Genomic DNA, 17087 nt, shown 5'->3' on the forward strand with positions numbered 1-17087 from the left:
AGCAAATAGTCCCACTGATTGGGACCCACCTCTTCATAGATGATTGATCCTCTGCACTGACCTTCATATTGTGGTGCACTGTCATCATATGTTGATTCTCCAGTAGGGATGAATCCTTTCCCTTCGGGACACATTGCTTTAAACTCCGCTGGTATCAAAGATGAAAGAAAAGTCATGATTAAAAGCATTCATTTCTAAGAACATCACATACACACCCAAAAAACTTAAATATGCCACACAGGTAGTAAAGCCACTTTTTGTTATGCCCTAGCTGCTGGGCATTGGCATTTGACCAATTTAAAGTATGTCTATATGCGAAGTAGAAAACTACGGCACCCCACTCTGCCACCCAATGTTAACTCACTAAGCCATTGACACCGGCCCTAGAGGTGGAGTATAACACTTTAGTCACATTATCATTGGACAAATGGACCACGGGTCACTTGTGGAAGGCACCTTCTGATGTCAGTGATGTGAGAAAACACAGCTGGAAATCTGTGTGCAATACAAATGCTAACAATATAACATAAGCTTTGACTCTTGAATTTATCCACGGCTTTGTCCTCTAATGCTTTTTCCCTATCCCCCATCCCTGTACTTTGCCCATGCCTTCATGTACGTAACGTATCTTTCCTTGTAAAGCGCTCTAATACCCTAACGGGTCATGTTTGCGCTGTATAAAACTTTAAATAAATAAATAAGCTCATTGATCATATTGCCTCACATGAAATCCAGAAATTGGCATCGGATGGATATTTTTGGGAAACACATTATTGTGATGATGATGTCAGAATATTACAAATTTAATTTTGGCAGGCCAAAAGAAAAAAAGAAAAAAGTTTCTTAGACCTCCACAATTGATTTGAGTAAAGCTGGAACTGGAATGCTGAGAGTGTATTTTGGGGTGCCTCTTCTGCTTGCCTCACTGCTGCATTGGCTCTGTGACCAATCTCCCTCCCGTCAGTCTACAATCTTGGTGTAAACAACTCCCCAAGCGCAAATGAAGAACAGAGCCAACCACCCTCAACTGACATCACTTAAAAGAGATTGTCTTTACCAGAGTCAGCGACAGGGCAGGGGAAGATCTCACAGTTGTCTCCCCAGCCAGCCCCCAGGGTGCAACAGCACTCCTGTTTGGTGATGTTGGACGTCAGCACGTTGTCGCAGAAGTTGGCATCATTGAGGTTATAGTAACATTCCTTTAAGTCATGACTGGTCTGGCTGTCAGCTGAACACGAGACAACAAAAGCAGAAAAAAATACTTAAGTAGTAGCAAGGGCAATTTCTTCAATCTCTGAGAAACATCAGTCGATATTATACATGTACATGATTGACGAAAAAACTAGACGAGCCCTTTGAAATAATTACCATATGTAGTTTTTCTCTATATATTATTTGAACATTTCGATAAATCAATCGTACTTCCCATATGTCATCGAAGCAGGGTGCAAAAGTACTTGTAACACAACACAATTGACATATTTCAACAAAACATTAAAAACAGTTTTAGTACAAAGAACTCAAAAGAGGTACTTCCAGAGCTTTCAAAGATCAGATCATGAATTAATGTTTTCAGTTTTTGTCCAAAAGGAGTAACTTACACTATTGGAGATCAACTATCATTTGAGGTAGGACCTCAATAATTTAATTATTGCACTAATTATTAGTGAGCTATTATTTAGCAGCTAGATCAAGTGGCAATCAGAACAAAATAGGTACCTAATATTGCATATTTTCATATGAAACTAACAGAATGTACCACTAGAAGTTTCAGAATCTGAATGATAAAAAATGTTAGATTTTCCTAAGCTTAGATAGATGTGTATTAGCAACTTTGTGCAACTCATCTGGGATGTAAATTATACGCCATTGTTGAATATTATCTTTCTGTTTCTTACTTACAGAGATGTGGATGAGGGGATTCCTTGGCATGTGAGCTACTTGAATTGACGCTTGGTGACATCTCTCCCTTCTAATACCCTTTATCCCTGACTATGTTTCATTTTGACATAGGAAACTTGTTTAAAAAAAATAATAATAATTGGAAGGTGTATTGTAGGCATTCAGGGGCAGATTTACCATAACTGGCGCATCCCCAGGGATGCGCCAGTTATTGTGCGCCGCAGCTCCGCCACCCATGGTGCGCCGCATTTACAATGGGCAAAAACAGCACAGATGCGTGACGCATCTGTGCCCTAAAGGTGGCGCATTGCTGGAGTTGTGTCGCAAGCGCGACGCAGCTCCAGCAATGCTCTGGGAGGCCATATCTGTCCAATGCTGCGTCAAGCCTTACGCCTGCTTCAAGCAGGCGCAGGGTTTTGACGCAGCAATGGCCTAAAAGTGGCACTTTTTGGAGGCGTTCCTGCGCAGGAACGCCCCCACCCTGCGCCGGAACGCCTCCTTATGGCGCAGGGCTTTACAACGTGACGCATCTCCCAGATGCGTCACGTTGTAAATACCCTGCACCATGGCGCATCTTTTGTGTCGCCGCTGCGTCACAAAAGTGACGCAAAGGCGGTGTAAAAGAGGCGCAAGGGGATTGTAAATCTGCCCCTCAGTGTTTTTGGCTGGCTTACGGATTCTTTATTGAGTTCGATGGTAGTTGGGAACTAGAACAGGAAGAACATTGTAGTAGAAAGGCCCTCTAGAGCATGTATAAGGGTAAATGATGGAGTAGAGAGGCAAGGTCCTAGTGAAACGTTCCATGTTACTCTTCTCAATATGCATCTAGTGAGATCAACTGTATTAAATGGATGCTGAGCGGTTGAGTATTAGGGTAACATGCTTGTCTTACTCCAGGGTTTGGAGGAACACCTTCAGGATGGTCACAAGTTCAGGCTTTCTTCCCAGGACTAGCCACAAAGTTTATTGTAAGTGGTTTGAAATGTCGATTTTTATTCCACCTATACTGTTAAATTTACTTCTTTTGACATTTGGCAGAGTTAGCAATTAGTTATTAGCTTGTTGTGGCTTGAGCATTTTCTATTGTCTCCTTCAGGAGAGCACTGAAAATTACATGCTTTTTATGTCTGAGAACTATTTTCTTGTAGATGAATACATATTTCATGCACATGTTGTCAGCCCTGAGCAAAGTGCTTCACGTGCCCTGCACAACCTCTATGTTAGGTGCTTTAATACCAACTAGTTGGAAAGACGAGAGGAAACCTTGAAGATATACAGATATACAGATGTCTAGAGAGGGAACAAAGAAGGTTTGTAGCTGAGTGAAATGGAGTCCAAGATTGTTTATACATTTATGCAGAAAAAATCTCTGAAGTTTCATAGCACACAGTAAAACCTTAAAAACTTCTGGAATAGTAATTTTCTGGTCGGTGCCGAAAAGGAATTTTCTCTCTTATGCTTCCTTGTTGATGCATTTAGTGAAGTAGTTTTTTTGGGTCTGTTGACTGTGTTTTGCAAACCTTATGAATAGTCTTTGATCTACATGACATATATGAGTAAGTCAACAGGACCCCTTCACCTAACAAAGAGTGGGACACTTGGCTAAAAGGATCAGCCATTAAATGCACGAAATGGCCCTGGAACTAAATGAAAAGCTTTTTTGTGCATCTTGTTTTTGCAACCTCTTACCTTCTGACTCGCGGAAGAGGCAGTGTCCCGTCATTGGATCATATTCCTGGTTCTCATCCAAGCACAGGCACATGAAGGAACCTTCCACATTTTCGCAAAGGGCTTCTCCGCAGACTCCACTTAGAATTTCACATTCATTCACATCTGGAAAAAGTGAAACACATTGATTTCAGCACTCTCTAGGGTACAGACAGCACTCCACTCTTCCATTAGTGTCTGGCCCACCATTACCTGCTGGGAAATAGCAAGGATTCCCCCAATGAGCAGACCACCTGATTGCTAACAAAATGAGCTAGGTTAAGGAAAAAAAAGATGTTGATCTTGCACTGTAGGGAAACATTCACTTCGAAGCAGTTCCGGATTACCAAATAGGCAAAGTAGACACCGACCTATGGGCCTGGCTCCGTTTAGGGGCCCTGCGACAATGGATCGAAATAATATTGATTTGATCTTGAAAGAAAATTACAATCAAGTATTCTTGAATATTGTTTCCAAAAGATAAAAAAAAATGAATCAACTCAAAGAAACTAAAGCTTTACATTAAAGAATCTATAGAGAAAATACTGTATTAATGTAATGTACTCATTAACAACTTAAAGTACATAAGCCAGAGACATCAGATTCACATAACAGTTTGTCTCTTAAAAGCTCATCTTCTGGCAAGCTGTCAGTTTGTAAAAAAATATCCAGGTATTCAGGTGTTAGGAGGTCATTTGTGAAGGTAGGCCCGAAATTTCGTCTGTTTATGTCCCTCCACAGGGTTAATTCGGCACTGCCTCGGAGACGGTAGCAATCACTCTAAATGAGAGCCACGAAGCTGGTCAGCTGCGTCATTTATGTGTCTTCCAGCCAAAAATAATGAACGCATTCTGTCACATTTCGCTCTGTCTTCATGAGACAAAACTCTCACTGAAACAGTTACCTTGCGCCAAAAAATACATTTAGTAAACAGTTACATGTTATTCCTCACCAGTGGTTTCCAAGAGCATTTCAAATAATTGACTATGAAAACCTATTTGATCATCAACATTCTTCTTTAATTTCAAGAAAGCTGCTTTGCATCAATAAGGTTTTATTATAATTTAGAAATATCAGCTTCCCTAATGAAGCACATGTGTGTTTATAAAAGCAATCACACAACTGGAAGAAGTCTTATTGCTCTGGAGCAGTCTGGCCAATCTGCCTGCGTTCAGCGTGTTCTAGCAGTTATCCCAGCCCAATCCCACACTGCCTCCTGGCCAGACAGGAGCAGTTCAGCTAGTATGCGCGTACCGACCAACCATTATTTAATTGTACTTCAGTCCAGAATGAAATTAACGAGGCCCTACACTAGCCAAATCCAATTTTTTGGACAGGCAGACAGACATTCAGGCTTCCACTTCATGAAGTAGCGTTGGCATATACATAAATCATGGTCAATTACTCCCACATCACATTTGCCCTACTGTAGAGTTCCGGTAGGGTTCGGATGAACTCAGTTGTTTTGTGCCCTGGGTATTGCTGGGTACTTTTCATCTGCAGTCAGGTATGTTCTCTTATCTGCGCTTCACTGGAGATGCTGGCACTCATATACTAGTTCCTTTACACCTGGAGAGTTTGTCTCCACCCAGTCTAGAATTGCAATTTCCTAGTTGTGATTCTTACCCAATCACAAATAGGAAATTGCAGTTCCTGATGTAAGAAAACTGACATTTTTAAATAGTGATTCCTATTGTGTTGCAAATGTACCTAACTCATGAATATTTATTAAGTAGGTCACAATTTGTGGACCAATAGGAATCTCAGCCATCAAAGGGATGGGGCCTGCTGAGGTCAGCAGACCAACATGTCTGTGATTGCTTTTTAATAAAGCAAAAAAAAAATGCAGCCCATTTTCCATAAAGAAAAAGAAAAAAATGAAACTTTGAAGTTTCATTTTGTTTAGTGTAGGCAGTGGTCAGTTGGATCTCTTTCCATTTGCAAATGGTCACCATTACCTTTTAGAAGTCAGTAAAAAATGTATGTTATATGACCATAATTTGGTCACAAAAATTCATGCATACCACTCCGATCCTGTATTTGGAAGGGATGCCCTTAACACGCCCCTTCCAAATACTAAATCGGTATGCATGTTCATTCCAAACTGCAATTCAAAATGTGTTACAGAATCAAAATGTATTATTTTTACAGAAAATAAGCTGTTTTCTGGTCAGAAACAGCCCAATTGGGCTGATACTAACTGCAAAAATGGGTGGTACATAAGAACCTAAGTAAATAAAAAAAAAAGTAAATACAAGACATTAAGACTGACAACAACGTAGTGGATATGTGGTGCAAATATACAAGAAGCAAATTAAATAATGTTAGAATTTTAAAACGACTACACAGCTCTATAAAATGTCAGAGATGGCTGATCTGGATGTCTTTCCTGGACACAATAGCTGAATAGGCTAGATGAGCCTATCACTGTTAAAGAAACAACAAATGTAATCCATATCTTACCAAATGAGGAAGTTTCCTGGCCAGGTGGGCAATCTGAGCACTTTTATAAAGAATACATATCACAGCTAGCTCCTAGATTCCTAAAAGACTATGATGAGGCATTCCAGACATGGGCTTTTTCCCCACCCCTCCATGCAGTGCTGATGATCACCTAACTGAAATCCAGCAAACTCCCAGACAAACTGGATTCCTACCAGCCGCTATCGCAGACAATAAGATTTTAACTGACGTGCTAGCAAACCGCACACTACCCAATTTGCCAAGTCTTGTTAGGCTAGATCCATCAGTCTTCATACCCAGTAGGTTTAGTGTGCACAACCTGTGAACATTATTTGCAGTGTTGCAACAAATTAGTACGGAGAGGGCACCAATTTTTGTCAACACTTCGAAAGAGTTTGACTGCAAACTGGGACTATCTTTTCCGCCATTTGGATCTGCTGGGTTTCTGCCCACAATATGTTAAAAGGATCAAGTTACTGTATACTGGCCATGGGGCGCGTATTAGCCAGAATGGTACAAAATTGTCTTTTGTAAGCATAGCAAGAGACCCTAGGCATGGCTGCCCTCTGTCACTCATCTCGTTTGTTCTAGCAATGGGGCTGCATGTGGCTCAATTGCGCCAACACCATGCAGATAGGAGGTTAAGCTTCACCTCTAGTTGACAGACCAGAAGAAATTTTACATCACTAATCAGAGAATTCCTTAAATTCGCAGGGTACTCTGGGATTCGTAATAACTGTGCGAAGTCCACAATCATGCCAATGACTGCCACTACTATCCGATGTGAACTGGAATACCTGCAAAATTAGGAGGAGTCCTCAGTAAAATGGCAAGTCATACACAAGAGTTGAAACATAAAAGACATCATACATGACAATTACGGGATGGCATTGGCAAAGACAAAACAACAGGCAGATAAGTGGATGAGTGTGTCACTTTCACTTGCTGGCTGATTGGTGCTTGAGAAGATGGGCACATAATCAAAATATTTGTACCTTTTCAACAATATATCCATCCCTACTCAACGCAACCTTCTTTTTTATTTTTAGAGTTTATATAGCACAAACTAGAACTGAGATATCGGGTATCAGAGCGCGTTACATGAGCACCAGTTTTGTTACAGATGGACACGTCCATTTTTGTTCGGCATGCGGAGATTAAGTGATTTGCCCAGAGTCAAAGAATGCTGAGCTTCGTTACCGAGACTTGAACCCGGTTCCCCAACTATAAGGTTGACCGCTCTAGCTTAAAGGCTACATCCTCTCCTTCTTTGTGAGACTGAAACCCTGGTTGACACGGCTGCCTTGGGCAGGCAACCAACCCCTTTTGAAAAGGGAAGTACACAAACTACCCTATGAACAGGGGGGACTAGCATCCCCTGACCTTGATCTATATTACCTATGTTTGCAGGCTCAATCTATGCACTACTCGCAATTCCCAACGCACTATCAGCCCCATGGCGCAGTGGAAACAGACACCCTAGAACCGATGCACCTTAACACTGATCTGCACAGAGGGTGCAAGCCCGACCACAAACATTGACACCGCTAAATGAATGACATGGGACTAGACATATTCGAATACTACAGGATTTGAGAGGCCTGACACAAGAGACACAAGAGAAACAACTGCTTTTCAGCCCCGCCACCTACATTTACCATACTTGAGAGTGTCCCGAATTTTCCCTCCTCAAAAACTAGCCATGCATCTACAGTGCCATGCAGAAAAAAGGCCCTGATCTGCCAACCGATGTCTATACAGAGCTGGGAAGCCGAGTTCCAAATGCTAATTGCGGATGAGCAGTAGTCCAACTTCTGTGAATTACCTCCTAAATATAAACTTAGATTAATACACTATAACTTTATCCACAGATAATATTATTCCCCCTCAGACTTTACACAGAATAGTTCTCCAGCAAACAGCATTCTGAACACGATGCAAGGAACCCCATGCAGGTTTACTCCACATCAATTGGCAATGCCCAGGGATAAGTACATATTGGAAACAAGTAGAGAAGATTATGTCGGGCATCAGAGTTGCGCCACTTGAATGAACTTCCCTTCTAGTCCCTGTCACATAGAAAGTTTAAGCTGATGCTTTTAGTGTTGACCAAATGCTGAGTTGAAGTGATATGGGAAAGATGGCCGACAGCAAGGGTTGTAGACTGATCGCTAGACGTACCATATTGTCATGAACAATTACAATCATTCTGCAGGCTGATGCCTCCAAAAACAGATATAAAGATAGAAGGTAGACCAGTACCGATTACAAGCAGATTGACCAACAGACTGAAGCACTAACCTAGAGAAGATCACCCTAGAGAAATCCACAGAAGATGAGTCACCAAAGAGGAGCACTTGCAGAAATCACAATGTGAAATGATATATCATAGTTGTATACTATTATATGCAATATACTTATTTCAGACCGTCTAATAATTTCTAACATCACTTAGTAAAAAGCCTAATAGCTGCATATACTGAACCTCCTTCTTTTTGCACTGTTGAGTTAGGAATTGTTTATATGTTATTGTTGATAACCCAATGCAATTCCAAATACAAGTTAAAAAGTAACTAAAACTAAAGATCATGAATGAGTGGCTTTGAAATCGTAACCTACGCTGATGACACCCAGCTTGTGGTGGCCCTGAATCAGCCAGGAAGCACCCCCTCCAACCTGAACAGCTGCCTAGTAGCAGTTACAAAATGGATGGCCTCTTCCCATTTAAAACTTAACGGGGACAAAACAGAACTGATGTTCCTGGGGAACACAGTCGGCCCCAGAGCGACTCTACAATGGCCACCCTGTTTGGGCCCCCCCCAGAGCCAAAAAAGCAAATCAAAAGCTTGGGCATGTGGCTGGACGATACCCTAAGCTTTAACCAGCAAGCCACAATACTGTCCGCCACCTGCTTTGGGCTGATGCGAATGTTGCGGAAAGTCCTACCACTCCTCCCTTTTCAGGCCCACAGGATAATGGTCCAGGCCATCATCCTGTCTCGTCTTGATTATGGGAATGCTTTATATCTGGGTGCACCGACCAGCACACTTAAAAAGCTGCAAGTCACTCAGAACGCAGCAGCATGTCTATTGCTCGGCCTGACCCGTAGGCATTCGGGCACTGCTGCCCTGAGGAATTTACACTGGCTGCCCATCCAAGCCAGAGTAAAATTCAAGGCTATGTGCATAATGCATAAGGCCATGTGGAAAAACGCCCCCGCAATGATCTGCTCCCTAGCCACCCCTTACCATCCCCAAAGATCACTGCGTTCCAGCATGGCCTTTCTGGCAACAACACATAAGATCAAACGGGCCAGATGGGGCGGACGCTCCTTCTCCCTGAATGCTGCCACGACCTGGAACTCTTTACTTTCCACGCTTTGCAGCGAACCCAATCATCTAAAATTCCGCAAAACTCTTAAAACCTTCCTCTTCTCTAAGTAAATTAGTAGACTCCCAGAGATACGCATTCACAGCGCTACGAGGCCTTCGGGTAGTAATGCGCTTTATAAAACCCACTTTCATTTCATTTCATTTCATTTCAGTGAGTTGCATATGTCCCTCCCACTTGGGACACCTATTCTTGCTATTGAGTGCAGAACCCTGCACATCTGCTTAAAATGTCTTAGTGTGTCAAATATTGTGAGTTCCACTACACATCATCAAAATTTGGTCAGAAAGTATTCATGCTGAATGAAGACAATGGTTGTTAAAGCAAGGCAGTTGGACTTCATAGAAAAATAGCAAAAAAGACATGACTCACCCACACACCCCTTCCCATCGAGAAAATCCTGGTATCCCTGGTAGCAGAGGCAGCGGTGGGAGCCCTCCGTGTTTTCACAGAACCCTTGAGTGCCACACATGGAGTTATTTGCACATTCATCAACATCTGCAAAGAAGATTGTCGTGAGAACATGTGGAAAGAAGTTTGACAAGTAAGCAGTGGTAGCATAGAGACTAAGTGGGATAAAGAATGATTAAACGTGAATTGCTAAAATACTGGATTCAAAGATAATTGGATTTAAAAAACACAAACCCATATTACACAAGACTCTGTTAACATTTTCTAATCCACCGCCGTACTTTTTGTCTGCACTCCCAAAGTTCTGCATCTGTTAGTGCAATCATTAGCACATTTTATGGCTTATCTTGAATTAACAGCAGATTATGCAAAATCTTTTATCATGACCTGTGGTCCCAAGCCCTCTAAACCAGACATCTCCAACCAGTACCTCTCCAGCTACTTGGAAGTAGCTCTCCTGTGTGCAGCCTAGTCTAGAAAATTAAAAGCTTTTTCTTAGTTGACTTATTTTTGTATACCAAAATTGCAAAGCATGTAGTTGAGATGAAAATGTGTGTATTTTCAGAGCTCATAAGCTGATGTTTTGAAAAAAATGGTTGAATATCCAAAATATACTTAAAGTAGATAATCGAGTGATAAAAATCAGAAGGTGTGGGGAAGTCTTATTCCTAATAATAATTACTAGGTGGCAGGGTCATTGCAGCAATGACTGTCCTGTATTACCCATGTAAAGGCATTCCACATTGACAACCCATTTTTACATTACTCCTGAGAACAATGCTTGATGCACAGGATAGATCACTACTGGTAATCTTTGCATCCTGTGGCCACTAATAGAATCTTGTCTGATGTGATAACTATTACATTGCTTATAATATTAGTAGCTGAGGAGGATTTTCATTGAACATAAATAGCTCTTGTTACAGAAAAGGTTGGAAACCCCTGCTATAAACTCATGAGTATTCAAGCTGACCGCCATCGCTTAAGAAGTATTGGTACGCTTTCCTGGTTAGGTGTGCCTTTTAGCTCATCGGGTTCTTGGGCTTCACCTGCATCAATATGTATAGAAAACTGGCAAGAGCTCCAGGACCTCTTCTCAGCCTCCCCTGTCCGTCGGGAGGCCGGGCACCCATTGTTGCAGATCGACGCTGCCCAATGCACTCCAATTGCATCTTGTAGAGCAGACATTTGAGGTTTAAAAGATCATGAAACTTTACAGAAGGAAGAAAATCACTTCCTTTGAAAAAGTTTGGTAGTCCCGCCTTCTACCTCTCACTATGTTTGCCACAAAGAATTTTTTTTTTTAACTTTATTTATACGTTTTTCAAATACAGCATAAAACAACACTACAGAAATATGAATCTTGACATACTTGGCCATATAACATTGTGACAGGGAGACTTGCTCTTTCTCGTTCATTTCCAAATTGCATTCTAATCACATAAAGCATCTATAGATGTGCATGGCTGATTCTAGTTAACGCATTCTATACATCAATATACGGGTCTTTCATATACAATCTCACATTCGGTTAGTCAGGTATGTGGGCTTATCCATCAGTGGTGTCCTGCAATCGAAGTACATATACATCAAGTTGTGGTATTCATATCAGTAGTAGTATTCATCACATCTAACATCCAATCAATAGTCAGAGCAGGGGGTGGGCAGAAAGGTACATATCTCAGCTTCAGTCCTCAGACACCGCTGACAATTCAGGATCCCTTTCATCAGCACGCAGAAGATACATCTGTACTGGGCCCCAGATATCCTTTGGCCAAGAGGTTAATGGCATCAGTTCAGCATGTATTGATGTTTGCTCTTGACAGTATAGGGCAATATGTATCCACTCCTTGAACTTTGGGGCCCTTCCCCTCCCCCAGTGACAAGCCACTCTACGCTTTGCCAATAACAGTAAGATATCCACGAGTTTTCTGCTGCCCCTAGGAACATGCGCTGTATACCCCAGTAGCATGAATAGAGGATCTCTTTCCAATGCATTGTCTAACATACTTGTGATGACCCCATGCACCTGTGTCCAATACTCGCACACCCCAGGGCATTCCCATGCCAAGTGTAAGAACCCAGCCCCAGGCGCATTGCACCTCGCACATCTATAATTGTCAGATAATTTGTACTTGAACTTTTTGACAGGAGTATATTACAGACGTTGTAAGAACCGATAATGAATGACCCTAAATCTACAACTAGCAGACACTGAACCCGTAAGATCACAGCAATATTGCCATTGATCGTCTGTGATATCTCGTCCAATGTCCATACTCCAGTATCCTCGAGCGGAACTTTCCACACCTTGTCGCTGTGCTAGCACACTTCTGTAGACACCCGATACCAAGTGTTTCCCAGCAGAGGTGCTGAGGAGGTAGTGTAGTGGGACAACGATCTCTGGCTCATATGGAAAATCAGGAAGTAATGCTCTCATACCCTGCCTCAGTCTAATATATAAAAAAACATCCATAGGTGTCTGTTGTATACCCTGAAATAAGTGCTCCATAGTACGGAATTTACCATCACAGAGTAAATCCCCCCATGTAGTGATACGTACTCGTTTACAGAATGCCCAGAACCCCTTTTCTTGAAATAGCACCATTTTAGGATGGTATGTGAGTGGGAGCCGTGGGGAATACAATAACTGCACCCTCAGCATGCGTGCCATACGCCTCCAGGCGCCCACCATGCAAACCACAGTCGTGAACGGTGGATCCATACTGTTTATTGGCTCGTGTATGGGACCATTCAGTGGAATTGGGCGTGCCAGCCAGTCCTCAACTGCCAACTGAGGCATAAATGGCGTAGGTATCATCCAGTGGTACGCATAATGCGCCTGTGCGCTGATATAATAGATCTCAAAATCAGGGATATCGAAACCTCCCTGAGTATGGCTGTGTTAGCACCGACCAGGAGAGACCCGATTATTTACCTCCCCAAACTAATCTGATTCATTCCGTGAGCAGCGTCCAAAAAAAGAATGCCCCTGGGTAGTAAGGAATATTAAGAAATAGGTATAAGAACTGAGGCAGGACTACCATCTTTATCAGGGAAGTACATCCAGACAAGGATATAGGTAGGGAAATCCAGCGCGATACATTAGCCGCCAATTTCACGACCGCCGTACCATAGCTTAGGCGGAGCGTTTCTTCCCTGTCACAAGATATTCGAATACCCAGGTATTTAAGGTCCGAGGTGCACCATTCCAGGGGAAAGTGCAGGGGGAATTGCGCCACAGCCGGCGTCAGAGGAAAGAATTGCGATTCACTCCAATTTATATTTATGCCCGATAGCCGCCCAAACACCAAAAATTCCCACAGCAAGGGGTTAAGATTCTGACGGGGGTCTCTTATATATAAAGTAATATCATCAGCGTATAGAGAGATCAGTACTTGACGCTGAAAGCACTGGAACGCCTTCTCACGGTGGTGTTGCCGCAACCTGGCCGCTAGGGGCTCAACCACTATGGCAAAAAGGAGCGGGGATAGGGGGCATCCTTGCCGGGTGCCTCGCAAAATGGGGATAGCTGTGGATAAATGCCCATTTATTAACACTTTAGCCGTGGGTTGACTGTATAGCAACCGCACCCAGGAGATGTACAGAGAGGGAAATCCCATCCTTTGGAGGATTTTAAATAAATAACCCCACTCAACTGAGTCAAATGCCTTAGAGGCATCCAGGAAAACAGCCGCCAGTTCAAACTCCGGGGCAACTGTCTGTATCAACAAGAAAAGGTTTCGCAAATTATGTGACATGGCCCTCCCAGACACAAACCCAGACTAGTCAGGGAGAATAATGACATTCATAAGCAAGGTTAGCCATGTTGCCAATACCTTCGCCAGGATTTTAGTATCACAATTAATAAGCAGTAACGGCCTATAGGAATCGCATTGTTGCAGAGGTTTACCAGGTTTAAGCAAGGATGTGATGACCACCTCCCGCATTGTGGTGGGAAGAACCCCATCAGCCAGCGCCTCCTCAAACACCTCATGCAGGACTGGTGCTGAACATCTATATAACATTTATAAAACTTGAAAGGCAGGCCATCGAGTCCACTGGCCTTTCCATTGTGCAGCGACATTATAGCATCCCGTATTTCATCATGTTTAAAAGGAGCGCTAAGGAATTTCCTGTGGACATCACTCAACAAACACAGGCCAACATCCCCCAAAAACTCCTCAAGGCTCACTTCCTCATTCCTTCTGGTACTATACAGCTTTTGGTAGTGTGGGGTGAAAGCCTCCATAATGCCTGCTGTATCCTGACATAGGTCTCCTTCTGGTGTCTCAATTTCCAATATATTATTGCTAAAGCGCGGGGTGCTCGTTGTCTCAGCCAATGCCTTGCCTGGGCGTTCCCCCTCCCCATATCGATGCGCCTTCCAATACTTTCCCTTAAAGCTGGCCTCCCTTGCGGCCTCCTCTTCATAGGCTGACATCTTAGATCGAAACTCCTCCTGTATCCTCCCCATTTCTCCCCTGTGCAAGCGCTCTTCCAAGCTTTTCAGATCTTTCTTGATCTGTGCTAATGTACGTTGAATGTCTTTCAGTACCCCATGACTTTTAGAAATGCAATGCCCACGTATGGTGACTTTAAAACCCTCCCATATTACTGCTACACTGTCTACTGATCCTTTGTTACGGAGAAGGAAGTCTTGTATTTCCGCCTCCAGTTCTGTTCTGAATACTAAGTCCAAGAGTGCAGTTGGTTGAAGACGCCATGTCGGTTTGGGCCTACTATATCCAGGAATCTCAAGTGTAAGTTTGACTGGACAATGATCTGAGTACGTCCTAGCGATTTGCCACAAAGAATGAGGTGTAAACTACATGTGTGATTATATACAAAGGAAACCTCCCTTATTATGGCTTTCTATCTAGAAGAAAGAGGGGGAAGCATCAAACAGGGAAATAATAAACAACTGTTTGGCAGGTGACAAGGGAGTTCGATTCCATGTCTGGCATTTGTTGAAAAATCATTCGATGACATTGACCCTACTCGTGTCTTCACTGATAGGGCATCCTGCGCTGTCACCGACAGACAGAAAGTACAAGCTCTATTGCTAAGCCAACTGTCAAGTGAATAGGGAAAATGCTGAACGTTTAAAAACATACATTGCAAGTTATTTGCATCTAAACCCTGAAATTTCATCAACCAGTTATTTATGGAACGCTAGAGGATATTGGGTGCGTTCAATATTGTTCCGTTTTAGAGCTCACATGAGCAAATATTTGCTTTTTTTTCCCCTTTGATAACAGCAAAAATGAGAAAGTAGAGTGTTCCCATGCAATAATGCTTCTAGCCTGTCAATGCTACTCTTCCTCTTCTTCTGTGATTTTTTTTAAGATCTGTACAAAGAGGTATGTAGTACCTTTTTTTAAACTCAGGAATTTTCGGTATTGTATCCAGACCCACCATTAGCTTCAACAACTTTCGGATGACGAGACATATTTGTGTGTAAGCCTATGCCTCTGCTCAGCTGTGCGATCTCGAGGCACTATGTACTTTTGAGTAACTGAGTAATTTACAATACTTTTTATTCCTTTTTATTTTAAGATCTGGTTTCAGCAGCGCGTTGCTGAAGCATATTTTTATATAATTATCTGTGTACTCACAAATGTATCCATAGCTCTGTATTGTTGGCTTTTATGTATTTTATGATGTGTACTACTGGCTGTTAGCTATTTCATGATTGTGTACGCTTTTATGGTTTGTTTATGAACCGAATAAAGTTTATATTGATTGATTTATTGATTACCATTTGACTCTTCGCTGTGGCTGTTGCTTTTCCCACTCAGGGAAGTGTCGTGGACTTATAATCCCCAGGCGGCTCTGTGTCACTTTACGCTGAGTGGCTATTTACATAAAAGCAATTTTGAATTCCGCTGATAAGGGAAATAAGGCGGTTGAAGCGGAGGTGGTGTGGCTAGGATGGCAAAGTGTGATCAAATACCGAAAACAGGACCACAACCTAAGTTCTCTTGGTTCCAGAGATAGGTCTTAAGGACATTGATGCCATCTAAAATTCGATGAGAAGGAACTTCAGCCAGCTGCAAACATCAGCTTTTAATACATTTCATCACTGTTAACTTCTTCTAACAACTACTCAACCATGTCTAAATGGTCCAAAATGGCTAATTCCAGTTCATATCCTCAAAATGTCTGATACGGTTGCTCTAGCGCTTGTCCCCGTAAATCCAATAATAAGGGTGTTATCGTTAATGGACGGCACCGATTAATGTGGTGTAGCAGCATCTTTGTACTGAATGAATGGTGCCTGCCATTTTTAATTAGTGCCCTTGCACTGTCCTGTTAACATGGCCCGATGGATGGCTCCTCACAGATTTTAAATAAAATCCCCAACATTTAGGTCATTTGCCATATTTGTATTTCCATGAGCAGGTGTACCTTACTCCTGGAAGCTCAAAAGGAAGAACTAAGTCACACTTGCTGAGACAAACCACTGTGAAGCAAGCATAACACAATCTTCCTGAACATAAAGTGTTGCACAGGAGGTGTGAGTGTGCGCAGATAGAGCATCTTTTGCACTTCGTGGGCAGATTTACGAAGACTTGGCACCAGCCCACAGTCACGCCAAGCAGCACAATGTTTTTTAGTATTGTACACTGGAGAGGAGCCCTTTTCTCTGGGCTTTTCATTAAGGGGTTGTTACATGGGTGTCAAATGGATGCATCACTGCAGGCACCCGTAAGTTTTTGAAGGAAAGCCCAACTTACTAAGATGATCAGACAGGGCTTTGCTTAAAAAATTACGCCACCTTGAAGTAGCCATTAATTTGGAGAAATGTTTTTATATCTCTAAACTTTTCACTCATTGCGTATGTGTTGCACTGTGGAGCCCACAGCCAACGCATGGAAAGTATGAGAATGTATCTAGGCATAGGATGTTGTGCTGGAAGCGTATGCTTCCAGTAAAAATCCTATGTAGATATCAGGTGCTGCACCGTGGTGCAAAGGTTAGGTTGGGCGTGGTGCTAGGTAGTCTGTTTGGGTATCAGCTGAGGAGATCAGAGCATCAGCAGTCCATGTTAAATAAATGAGGCTCTGCATTGATTTCTTCCAAAGTGCAGCTTTGATTTCTTCCCCAACTTTGGTTGCTGTGATAAACTAAATATTAATAAATGTGCCCCTTATTATTGAGATACTGGTATCCAGGTAGACCCCAGAGCATTCTGGTACTTGCAGTCTTTC

General features: G+C 42.5%; 1 protein-coding gene across 1 annotated transcript in view; it reads right to left on the bottom strand.

Moving 5' to 3' along the window:
* Positions 1-17087, bottom strand: part of LTBP1 (latent transforming growth factor beta binding protein 1) — a 1129437-nt gene that overhangs the window by 92195 nt on the left and 1020155 nt on the right. The window contains exons 25-28 of the mRNA XM_086926894.1: positions 9835-9960; positions 3592-3735; positions 1058-1228; positions 62-148 (exon numbers count right to left, since the gene is read on the bottom strand). Of these exons, the coding sequence (XP_086783020.1) occupies positions 62-148; positions 1058-1228; positions 3592-3735; positions 9835-9960 (528 nt within the window). The remainder of the gene's footprint in view (positions 1-61; positions 149-1057; positions 1229-3591; positions 3736-9834; positions 9961-17087) is intronic.

The sequence above is a fragment of the Lissotriton vulgaris genome, chromosome 6 (genome assembly GCF_964263255.1).
Source record: "Lissotriton vulgaris chromosome 6, aLisVul1.2, whole genome shotgun sequence".
Classification (NCBI taxonomy): Eukaryota; Metazoa; Chordata; class Amphibia; order Caudata; family Salamandridae; genus Lissotriton; species Lissotriton vulgaris.